Raw genomic sequence first — 12,923 nt, forward strand, 5'->3', positions numbered from 1 at the left:
ATAGTACTTCAGAAAAACAACATGGGCTAAGAAACAACAACAGCAAAACAAGTCCAAAGATATATTATTATTTCTTTTCCCTAAGTATCCACTATTATCTGAGGACAAAGTTTGACCCTAGAAACAATAAGTTGTAAACAATTTTCAGCCTCTGCAGACATCTTCAGAGATTGCTTTATGGAGGATGGAAAATCATTGATTAAAGAGATGAAGATATTAGCCTATCTCGGAAGATTCATACGTTCAATATAATGGACACAATTGTAAAAAACACGGATTCTGAAACACAAAGCATGGCTAGTCTTATCACAGTTTCATTCTCAGACAATAATCTGTTATCTTACAACAAAAATAGTACAACAGGCTCTATTAGCATACTTCCTTGTTGTGTGCCCCTTCCAATTTGCTGCTTTTAAGACCACCACTTGCTGTACTCCAAACAGTGAAAGTAGAGGATCTAAATAGTTTATCATCCTACAAATAAGTGCACATATTTCTCTCTCTATATATGTATATATTATCTAAAACTTCAAAAGGAAACTTATATTTGATTATTCACACTCCTCATGCCATCTACAGCACTCCTGTGTTTAAACCTAATGTAACTGGAAAATAAAGTATTGAGGTAAAATTCTGATTTATCTTTGGCACAAGCTACTTTAAATTTTCCCCTTTAGGATGCAAAGCCCTTATCCAAGACAGGACTACAACTAGGCTTTAAGCACTCACGTACTAAAAATTGTCTCAGACCTCAAGGCAGTTGGCCATCATTTCAAGTCAGATATCTGTTCTTATATTTCAGTTTGTAACCTTTCTGTGAAAGGGATTACAGTATTACTAAATATTAATTTGTGTGAAAGCTTCAGCTGATCTATTTAGTTTCAAGTCTCAGAGCATTCAAGATACACTGATTAGAAAATTAAAATGGTGCATTTTTTAAAAATTGGTTTAAGGTAGTTTTTCTGATAAAGGGGAAAATTCCCTCCCATATGCATCTGCTTTCTCAGAGAAAAAGAATGAGAAGAGGAGATTTGATCAGTGAACTTTGCCTTTTTTTTTTCAGTGCTGTGCTAGGAAAGGTTCATGGAGAATTGTCTCATAAAGATTTGAGGAGAAAAATTAAAAAAAGGACAAATAAAAACATCTCTCCTGAAGATTCCTCACCTTTTGACAAAGTTTCTTATTAGGAAACATGTAGCTAACACATTCCATCAGAAAACAATAACCAGGATAAAGTCCCATTAAATGTCTGAACTCCAGTACTACCTTCAAATAGTATTGCATCCATGGCTGCAGACCTTACTGTACCACGTGCAAGTATGGCAAGAAAAGAACACACTACGAACAGCATTAGAGTCAGATTTCAAGCTAAATTGCTATGGTTGCAGCTCACTCACCAATGGAGTAAAAAAGTATGCAGACTCTGGATATTTTTATAGAAATTAAAAACAAACAAAAAAACTTTGGTACAGGTCATCTCTGTCTCCCACAGAACAGGGAGCACAATTTTGCAAAAACTTTCATTACTAAACCTGGAGCAGGGTCAGACTGCATGCAGTCCCCTAGAGAGTGAAATGCATTGAACTCCATCTCTGTTGAGTGAATGTAAAAAAACTTTGAAAACAGTGTTTCTTCTTTCCAAATGTCCAATTTATGACTTAGCTGCCCACTGCACTGTTATTTCTTAAAGCATGAAGAGACTCTGGCTTAACTGGATCATTATATTAATAGTTTCTCAAGTTCTTCTAAGCTACCGTCTTTGGAGTTGACCCTGTTTGAATGAAATGAATGAGAATGTTCCACTGGCTTCAATGGCTATATGATCAGCGACTATGAAATTACAAAAAGTAATCACCCTGAAGGAATTAGAGATTACACCTTTCTTAGTCGTGCAAGTGTAACTGTGTTAAACATGGTAACTTATCATCCTGTATTCAGTGTAAATTAACCTATGCCATGCACAACATTCAAAGTTTCCTTTAGTGGACAGTTGAAAAGAAAGAGTCTTACCACATTCTGCTGGCTCAAGTGCTTGAAAAGCAGGAAACTCCCGTTTCGAGAGTTCAGCCAATATGGGCATTTCCTTAAAAGTCTTCAAAATGGAAACTGCTTTAAAATTTGTCTGCCTGTCTCTGAATATTTGGCACGTTCTTACAGTAGAAGTATAGTCTTCTTTGAAAGGTTACAATTCTGTGTCAGTATATTTCTAGCAGTCATGACAGAAACCTAAAGTAAAGACTGTAGTTTTCCCAGAGAAAGATCAGTTCCTTGTTTACTTGTAATATTTCAAGGATCAGTTTACTGGTTCTCTGTGAAGAAGATCCTCCATCTAATGTTTTGTGCTGTGTAATGTAATCACTTAGGGGTCCTTACTGAGAGTGTGAGAGTGTTGAAGTTCTTAGCCTAATGTTTTTTTATTGTTGTTTTTGTTGTTGTTGTTTTTGTTGTTGTTGTTCTGTTTTGTTTTTCAGTGTATAAATAAAGGACTGTGTATTGTATGAATCTGTGCTTAGGTGTAGCTGTACTGCTGTAAGGAAGTTTATGAAAATGTCTTTTTATTTGCTTCTCCTTTGAGAAGCCTTGTGTTTTCAAATCTTGCTAGAAAACACATACACACACAAAAGGAAAAAAATAACAACACCACACACTTAGGAGGTTATCACGGATACAGTTGTCAGAGAAAATGGACATTGTTCTTTGGTATTAAGATCATGTATTCCAGATGTGGGCATTTGTTAGTCAGTCCGCTCTAAAATGACATACCGCTGAATCTTTAAAGGGCTTCAGTTTGGAAAAGCAAAATATGATTGGGCAAATTGCTAAAATATTTAAAGTGCAGCCTGTTAAAGCTTTTACTGTGAAGAGCATCACGTCAGAAGTTATATGTGGTAAAAGCAAGTAATTGGCTTTCCATACTTATGCCAGTCAGTCAGCATGGGGCTCTATTCCTATCCTTTCTACTTCATTGCAGATGCTAATAGCAACTCTGATATTTATTTTGGAGGGGTGGGACTGGCAAAAAAAACAAAACAAAACAAAACAAAACAAACAAAAAAAAAAACTTTTATATACATGATGGTGTCAGAAAGCCCTGTTTAAAACTAAATGGTTATTGGTGTGGAAAGAGCATGTAAAATCTTTCAAATTGCACCCAAAATTTAAAACTTAATATTTTTTTTTCTTTTTAGCCTTTGTTTTAAAGTGCCTGCACAGAAGCGTGTTGAAGTGTAAATACATTTCATTTTTTACTTTTTTTCCCTCTGTACACAGCTCTTGGGATATTTTTCCATCCATAATTCATAATATTTTCCACTTACGTTGTCCTCAACTTGTTTTTCCCCAGGCATGACCCCTTGTTAATTCCTGGCAATGAACAGATTGACAATATGGATGCCAATGTGAAAAAATATGACTCTACTGGGATGTTTCATTGGTGTCCAGCCAAGGACATTGAAAAGGTCATTTTGGTAGGTACTGATGATAAGTTGTGTTTGAAAAGAGATTATTTGAGCCAATAGCACTGATGTCTAACATATTGATAAATTAATCTCTACTATCCTTTAAACTAGCATATTGAAATCAGAAACACAATGTGCTAAAATTGAAGCGAGCATTTTGGTTAAGGAATTATTTTTATTATTATATAAATATGTATGCCAGAATCAATAATAAAAATCAGTCCAAAATATACTGGTTTTTTTGTTGTTGTTGTTGTTGTTGTTGTTTTCTTTTTTCATAAACTGAAATTTGCATATCGAGTTTAAATCTTTAGAGAATCCATGCTGGAAATATTTAAATGTTTACGTACCCCATTTATGTCTTTACACAAGGTAGTAAAGATTCTAATACAGGCAAGTGCTGCTTTGCATTATCTCTTATTTTTTTATATGAATTTTGCTCTCTTAAAACTTCTCTCTCAATTTCCAACATGACAAGATGCCCAAATAGGCCAGAGTAAGTAGTACTACTAGTCTGCTTTTCTAGCATGTTGCAGTGAGCCTAGTCTGTTTGCTTCATTTGTTTAACTGGGGAAGCATCAAACTGACTCAAGTCATTAAAAATAATTAGAAGGCCTATCACAGTCTATTTTGCTCAGTGAAGGTTTGTGCCACTTGTGTTCATGTACTCATACCTAAGAGTAACAAGTAACTAACTCCAGATTTCATTCTCAGAACTGATGATATCTGAAACGAACTCCCTTGTGGATCTTCACTTTGTTGCACATTATAAAGCTCTTCCTGAGCCTGCTATCTTAGATTTTCCTGCACTGTGGTATGGTGTAGCCAATGATGGTGACAGCGCTAGTTTATTGTAATGATCAGGGGTAAAAACCTTGTTTCCACTTCTCCTTGGGTGTTTCTGTTTTAAATATGACATTGCTCGGAATTGCAGTATTGGTGTTTAGATAGTCGAGCAAGTCAATTCCAAATTCTAGAGACTGAACTGTGGGACAGAGCCTGGCTAAACAGCTTTAATTAGTATGCATTTATATGTATGTATTCAGCAGGCAAGGAGGAGCAACCCTGCTGCACAATATTTTGTAATAGACAGTGATAAAAATTTGCCTTCATGTTCAGAACACATTTTAGAAGATGACTTAGTATGACCTTTATATACTGTACCACTCTTCAGAGTGTTTCTCTGAAAATGTCACTGTGGAGTGCCTCACTTCTTATCTCTTGATGATGGCATGTCAGTTTTTACTCCTACTAGCCTGTGAATCTGTGAGTCTGGCCAGGTTCTTTTTGTTTTGTGCACTATCACCAATAAAGACATTGCCAACAAAATGCTTTCCTACACCATGTCAAGCTCACAGTTCACAATGTATGTCTATGTTCAGATCCATGAAAATTTAACACTGTCCTTAGAGATCACACAAATACAGTTTAGTACATAATTTAAAGATTTCCCAGGTTGTCCACTAACTGATACTTGACAATGTCTTGGTCAGGAAATAATTCATTTTCCTGCCCAGCATCTCTTTTGACTCTGCAACATTTGAGCAGTATCAGGTAGTAAGGACTCCCCTTTTTGATACAGTCAAATAGACATGACTACTTACAGATTAACAACTGTGCAGTACCTTTTATTATATATTTTTTTAAAGACTTGGTCTGCCTTCTAAAGTCTCAGTAGTCCATGCAGAACTATCTGTAGAGGCATGGGACAACTTGCATGCTTAACTTCATCATTTACTCTTGTATTCTTTCATATGAAGGGCCAAGACCAGTCTTACGGGAGAGTTGTACAAACGTCAGGTTAATTACCCAAGAGAAACCGGAAGCTTGTATTCTTTTTAACAGATTAGAGAACTTCTAATCAGAGTTCCCCTTATTATATAATGAACATCTCTGCTACATATTCTAGTCCATATTACACATTGTTATGCTTCCACAATTCAGAAACAGGACATATAGTATGGATAAGTGAGAGGAAAATTAATGCAGCTCACCATTGCCTTATTCATTGGCAAAACTTCTTGGCAATATGATATCAGTGGATTTTCAGTTACTTGATGGAGTGCAGTAATGATAAGATTGGCTCCAGAAATGAAGGTCATGGTTTCCTAACGACTTTATTTAATCATCGTGGTGTTTGAATTGCCTGCTCAACTGATATTACCACTGATGAGATTAATGCAAAAATGTAATTCTTGTCACTGAGACAAGAAGATAATTCTTAACATCAGTTAAATATACTTCATGAAATTTATTTCTGTCTGTCCAAATACTCAGGAAGTCTGATTGGCCTGAGAAGTTAGTATTAGTCATGATCTTACACACTAGATTTTTCTTTCTGAGAGAAGCTTGAAGTATGGTGGGCGTCTATGGTAAAGTGGAGCAGTGCAGAGGGTTTTTTGATTGCTTCTCAGGGTGGTAGCAGCTTGTTCTAAAATGAGAATGTTGACTCTAAGAGAATATGGTCCTCAACTCGCAAGATACCTGTGATGCCGCAAAAGCCTTATTAAGACCACTGAGCACTCACACATTGCTTTTCAGATTGGTTCTGAAAAAACACTAGTGATTTGTAAGCTAAAGCATGTTTTTGCATCTCTTTCCTATAACCCTTCTAATGGCTGAATGCACAGTAGGTCAAAATCTGTTCATAGCTAAATCCATAGTGCTTCTGTTGTAACCAGAGTATTAATCCACATGTGCAGCAACATATACAGGATCAGAATTTGGTCCACTACAATGTCTTTTTGAGTGCTGAAGGATTTGTGAACAAGAATGGAATTTTCTTCTGCTGAGCACATTTAACGAAGGATAAATAAGTGTAAAAATGAACAGCTATTATCAAACTGCTTCTTTGTGCATGAACAATATTGACAGTTGTATTTGTCCTGGTTTAAAACTCAATATCTGATTTAAGCTTCCCTTTGTTTCATTTCTCCCTTGTCTTTTTGTTTTGTTGTGTTTTGTTTTTTAGACTCGAAGTGAAGCAGCGATGACAGTTTTAAGTGGGCATGTAGTCGTTTGCATATTTGGGGATGTTAAATCTGCTTTGATTGGATTAAGAAATTTAGTGATGCCATTACGAGCCAGCAACTTTCACTACCATGAACTCAAGCACATTGTGTTTGTGGGTTCACTTGAATACCTGAGAAGGGAGTGGGAGACACTGCATAACTTCCCAAAGGTTTCAATCTTGCCTGTAAGTCCAAAGCCATATTATTGATATTTTGTGATTTAGGACACCAACTGGACAGATTCATACTGACTTTGATCTTAGGCTTTTTTTTTTTTTTTTTTTTTTTTTTTTTTACCTTTGTCTACTTATAGGCCTGAGGACTTAGCTTTTCCCTTACTGTGTCTATGAAAAGAGAGCCCTGTGAGACCTTATTAGAAGATATTTGCTGCAGTGTTCAGTGCCTCGTCATCCTCATCGGATGAATTTCAGCTGCTATCAAATGTATTAGCTGTGTTATATATTGAACATTCACTGTAGTGCACTGCATGTAGCCAGTTTTGATGTGACTTCCCTCACAGAATGATAGTGGTTATTTATGACATTATTGTTGCATTTATACCCGCAAAACCTTTGGAAAAAAAAATCATTCTATCTACATAAGAAGTGTCTAAATTTATAAAAACTTACTGTAGGTTGGCCAACTTTATAGGAACATTGCTGTGGTATTTCAGTTCCTGCCATACCCATTCTAAAAGAGGAATTTCTAAAGTTGAGGAAGTATGGCAAAACCTTGACCCTTTTGAAATCAGTGAAAAGCTCCTATTGATTTTAGGAGGGACAGCCACTAAAACCACCATTCAGAGGTCCTATTTCTCCACTCTATGTATCAGTGTCATTCACTTGTGTGCACAAAATGTAGAAACATGAGCTCCAGTACAAACAAATGAAGATGCATATCAGATCACTAGCATGATCATAGCTATAAATGACCCACAAAGGTACAGGCAGGAGGGAAATGATCTCATGGTAAAAGCACGAAAGCAATGCTCTAGATTTAACAGAGTAAAGTGAGGGTGGATGTTTTTATCAGAATGAAAAATTTGGAGTTTACCTGTTCTTAATAATTACATTTCAACGATTAAAAATAAGTAAATAATGGATGTAATTTGCAGTGAATAATCAGGAAAATAGCAATAGAATGGAAAGACTGCCCATACTTTATGATTAAGTCTGTATGTCCTTGTTACTGTAAATGCAGTTTTAGTGTTAGCCTGTAGCTTTTTTTCTGGAAACTGATCCAACACATGGTGTCACAAGATTCTCTGCTGTCACAGAAATGATGTTGGTATCAGATTTGGTCAGTTAGTTAATATTCTCCTCCTCCTGCCAATCGCTTTTAATTCCAGTCACTGTGAAGGATAAAGACTAAGGAATCAGTACCAAAATAATAATATTTGATCTGTGAGCAAAATGGAATCCAGCTGTATCCAGCACATTACATTACTGTAATGTGTGTTTGTAAAGTTTTGATTCTGAATTCTGATGAGGCATTAAGGAAATGTATACTACCTTTACTTTCCCCAATCAGTTTGCGTCCAGCTCTAGAATAGTTTCAGTCTAATTTCAGGTTAAACAGCCTAAATTGTTGGTTAGTATACCTTTAAAAATACAGAATAAGTAAAGGAATTCTTGTATCTTATGTATCAAGGGAGCTGAAGACTGCACAGACTTCAAGGCCTTTTTTTTTTTTTTTTTTCCCCTCAGCCTATCTGCTTCAAAATGGTGATATAAAGTAAAGCTATCAGCATTATTCTGATAAAAGTCTAATAAAATTACTGAGGTCATGCTGGTAGAGATCATGTGTTAAATGGAGGCCACTCAAACTCATTTCTTTATTCACAGTGTTTTGGTTCACAAAGTAAGGTTGCTGCTTATATCTGATAGGGATGTGGTTACAGCTAGACAAAGAAACAATTGTTAGTGTTTAAAAAAAATTACCTAAAAAATTCATACAAAGTTTGTACTAAAAGATGTGTTTAAGCTACTGAGTAAACTCATAAAAAGTAGGCAAATGCCAATTTTAAATATCCTCAGGCAGCCTTAATTCTGTCCCTTTGCATAAAATCAGTAGGAGTAAGTCTTCAATTAATTACATGATTACATATTATTTTTCCCCACAGGAATCCTGCTTCACTTGGTGCACAGTACAGACACAAAGAGCAGAATTAAGGTGGCAAGAATAATCATATCTTAAGCTCTGAGTATTTTATAATGAAAGCATATCCTTTCAATATATGCTGTTTTCCAGGGGTTTCTGGCCTAAAATTTTTGAAAGTAACTTGAAACAGTCAAGCTGATATCTGAAACTCGCTGGCCATCACTGCAGAAGAATTGAACCCTGCCTTCACTTGGCATATTTTAAAAGCACTTTTGCATTGAGTATTCTTGGTGGAGTGGTTCACCATGAGTGATCAGGAGATGGAAGAATAGGGTCTTGACTCTGTTTTGTGACATATGAAAAGGGGACAGCATAGTCTCCTTCTCATCATTAGGGTCTCTGGATGCCAAACCATGCAAGGCAGCAGAGCAGAATCTAGTTTCTATACTTTTTTTTTTTTTTTTTCTCCTGGAACTTGCAGCCTCTGTGACATAGACACAATATGTTGTAACTAGAGATATGGTCTGTTGGATGTGAAAGGCAAGTGTTGTTAAACCAAACATAATGGATTGTGTCATGTCTTAGTTGTGTTAACTATGAAACCCATGATCTACTGCAATGTTTCATTTTCAATATTGCATTCTCTGATAGAGGATTGTGGTAACAGAGACTGGTGCATTAGTTGTGACCATTTAGTTAGTCTTGTTTCTGTTTCAAAGCATTTAATCACACGATTTTGAAGATCAGTATGTTTTCCTTCTAGAAGTACCAAAAACATGCAATGAAATGGATTAATTTTTTTGTGGATTGCTCCAGGTACAAAAACCACCTTTATCTTGATTGCATTTCAGATGTCTAGGACACACAATGCTTTCCAGTTTAAATTGTTATTCTTTTGCCCAAGACCGTTGCAATTTGGTAGCAGATAAATAGACTTTTAAAACATACCCCGTGTTATATTCAGAGCGCCAGAGGTTGCCACATGATAGCAACTTAAATCAAGACAATTTCAAGTCACCGATGAGATGCAGAATGCTGGCATTATTCCTATTTCTTGTTTGTTAGTAATAGCTTGACTGAGTATTGAGACTGAACCCAAAATGCTGCCATCAGCACCAACTACCCTTTAGATTAGCACACATCTCCTATTCCCTGGCACATAGTTAGACCAGCTTAATGTCAGAGCATAAAAAAGATACTTGTTAAATAATTTCCCAAAGCTCTTTCTCAATCTTTAATTTGTTTTTCTTTTTTTCCTTTCCTGCACCCCCCCCCCTTTTTTTTTCTCTGTGCCGAAGGGTACGCCATTAAGTCGGGCTGATTTAAGGGCTGTCAACATCAACCTCTGCGACATGTGCGTTATCCTGTCAGCCAATCAGAATAATATTGATGATGCTTCGCTGCAGGACAAGGAATGCATCTTGGCGTCACTCAACATCAAATCTATGCAGTTTGATGACAGCATTGGGGTCTTGCAGGCTAATTCCCAAGGTAAGGACTGCCCTATAATACTTCTCTGCAGTGCCTACAGGGGACAGGACCTGGCAAGAAGAATATCCCTCACTCAGTAATTCAAAGAGCCCTACATCAGCTTGCCTGACAGTTAAACCTGCTGATTGGTATGATGGCTTTTAAAGGGACAGTCACGTAGTGTCTCTGCTACATCACAAAGCACATCTTGTAGAGGAAAAATGAATGAACATTAATCTTTTTTTTTTTTTTTTTTTTTTCCCTCTTTCTCTTTTTTTTTTTTAAATTGTCCTAAAAAAATGTATGAAATCACTGCTTGCTCACCATGCCCTGCTCAGTGGTTTTCTTATCAGGGCAGTTGATGTTATAGAGTCAAAGCTAAGTCATAGTAACTTTGGAATACCTTAAGCCTCGGTATAAAAACATTTCTCTTTTATGTAAAGCACATTGCAGCCAGAGAGAAAAAGAGCTGAGTAGTACAAGGCACAAAGTTTAAAAAAAAAAAAAAAAAAGAGCAAAAATTTTAAATTAAATCTCTTTATACTTCGTATGCCTTCTTGCTCAAAAAGCCACTTAGAATTAAGTCAAAGCTGATGTCTTCCCATGCTTTGACATGTACTCATCCCATTTAAGGATGTTGATCAAAATCTTTCAGTCTTTGCTGAGAGTAGGGGACTGATTCCTTGGTAGCTGAAGGCTATTTTACACCAACTGTGGCTGTGCAAAGCAGCTGAAAAGCAGTCATAAGCATCCTGGCAAAGACTATCAGTGTAAAATTAATCATCTTTCCATCCCTGAAGGGTCTTGCAGCTTATGCAGCTCAAGTCCTACCTGTGATAAACCTAGGAAGTATACAGTAAATACTCCCTCTGGATCCAGCCCTGCTTTAAATGTAGGTGTAGAAAGGGTAGTGTTTTGGTCTGCAATTTCCCCATGAGCCTGACCTAGAGATAGTTTTACCTCAAGAAGAGGGAGAACTAAGACTAAGCTCTTTGTCTTCACACTCTAATCAGGAATTTAGAATTATGAGTCAAGTATCAGAAGCTCAGAAATATATCTTCTTGAATAGAATACGGAAATGTCTCAAATATGGAAAATGCTCAGAATAAGAAAGAAAAAAAAAAAAGGAATTTAATACCAGACCCTGCTTTGAGCAGGAAGTTGGACTAGACATCACCTGATGTCATTTCAAACCTGAACTGTTGTATGAATCTGTGACTGTAATACTCAGGTTGCTTCTGCGGTACAGCCCCTATTGCTCAGGAAATGTAGACTAAGATCATGGTCTAAATCCCTTCAGACCTGTTCAGTGGTGTTGATGCAGAGAAGCAGGGGGACAATAGGCTAGTTCACAGGAATTCCTGGCCATTTCTTCAGACGAATATTATTCTGTGTGTAAAAAAGGTGACTCTTTCTGCAGATTTTCTTTGGAAACAAGACATAATATAAGGCAGATGACCAGGAGCCTATTTTAGTTTGGAGCACCGACTAGGAGGTGTTATTTCTAAAATTAGTTGCTTCATATGTATCTTCCCAGTAAATTCTCTGATTATGGTGTCCATAACTACTGAATTGGTTGCATTGCTTTCAGTGCTGTAAATTTTCTAGAAAGACCTTGAATGCAATGGTTAGTTTTTTGGAAGCAATTAGATCAATAGATAGCACAAACTTTACCAGAAATTATATCCAATGCAACATTTTAGTTGACAAAATGAACTTTTAACATATAGTGGTCACAACTGTTCTGAAAATTATATAAACAACATGATTCAACTTTTGCTGGTCAAGAAGTGGCATCCTAGAACCACCTCACAGCTTATTACTGGCAAGTAAATACTTTTATTTACAGCATGAATGGGCACTGTACTTTTGCTTAAACATTTGTGTATTATGCAATGTACTTATTCTGGGTAAACAATCCAGTTCACATCAGCTTATACAAACTTTAAGTATTGACAGTCTAAGCTTTTTAGTTCTGGATACATGACTTTGAATTCTGACTTTCCTCACCACCACCATGTTTTGTGCTGCTCTTTTATGTGATGCCTATTACTGATCATAGGGAAAACTGACATTAGAAAATCTGGGTATGTGAAAGAATGTCAGCTGACCTTTGACAGGGTGTTGAAAAGAAAAGAAACAAAACAAAACATGTGAACAGCCTGAGAAACACATGGCCTACATTGCAAGATCTTTGGTGAGGGAATTAATGTGTAGTCTTACCCTTGCTATCCCAAGTAAAATGTTAGTATAAATCTGTAGTCACTTGAATCTCATATGCAAACCTGATACATAAATTATGTTTATTATTAGGGGGACCAGGGGGCTCTGGCAGCCATAGGCAGGTACCTGTGGGTGCCCACATCCATGAGCTTGGTGGGGTTTGTGGTCAGTGGCTGCAGCTCCCCACTACTGAAACAGGAGCATCTCTGCAGCCCTTCTCTGAGGGTGACCTGCCACCTTGGCTCACAGGGGCTCAGGATGCTCAGCTGCCAGGTGGAAATGCCTCTTTGCTCCCACTACACAATAAGTAAAATGAGGAGTAGTTTTGTTTGTTGTTGCTGTTGTTTTTTAGCTCTTTGAGTGATCTTCTGTCCAAAGATGAGAGGATTTTGACAGATTTCTGATTAGGGACAATTAAGAGAAGAAGAGAAAAAAAAAAAAAAAAAAAGAGAGAAAACAAAAGAGGGAACAAAGAGGGAACTAATACAATCAGTTGTCTGAATGAGTGAGATAGCAAACAGTCCATCGACCTCAGGTATGTCTCTTGTTCACGCTTCAGCTCTTGCTTTCAGTCCTGTGTGTGCAGACACAGACAGTACTAGTGTACTTGGAAATACACTTCCAAGACACAGAAAATAAAATATATACTGGATCAGAGCTA

General features: G+C 36.7%; 1 protein-coding gene across 17 annotated transcripts in view; it reads left to right on the top strand.

Moving 5' to 3' along the window:
* The window catches only part of KCNMA1 (potassium calcium-activated channel subfamily M alpha 1), a 476,248-nt gene that overhangs the window by 422,304 nt on the left and 41,021 nt on the right, over positions 1–12,923 (top strand). For all 17 annotated transcript variants that reach the window (XM_084526419.1, XM_084526420.1, XM_084526418.1 and 14 more), the window contains 3 exons: positions 3,344–3,467; positions 6,430–6,654; positions 9,868–10,060. In XM_084526419.1, the coding sequence (XP_084382545.1) occupies positions 3,344–3,467; positions 6,430–6,654; positions 9,868–10,060 (542 nt within the window). The remainder of the gene's footprint in view (positions 1–3,343; positions 3,468–6,429; positions 6,655–9,867; positions 10,061–12,923) is intronic.

The sequence above is a fragment of the Aythya ferina genome, assembly GCF_964211825.1.
Source record: "Aythya ferina genome assembly, chromosome: 7".
Classification (NCBI taxonomy): domain Eukaryota; kingdom Metazoa; phylum Chordata; class Aves; order Anseriformes; family Anatidae; genus Aythya; species Aythya ferina.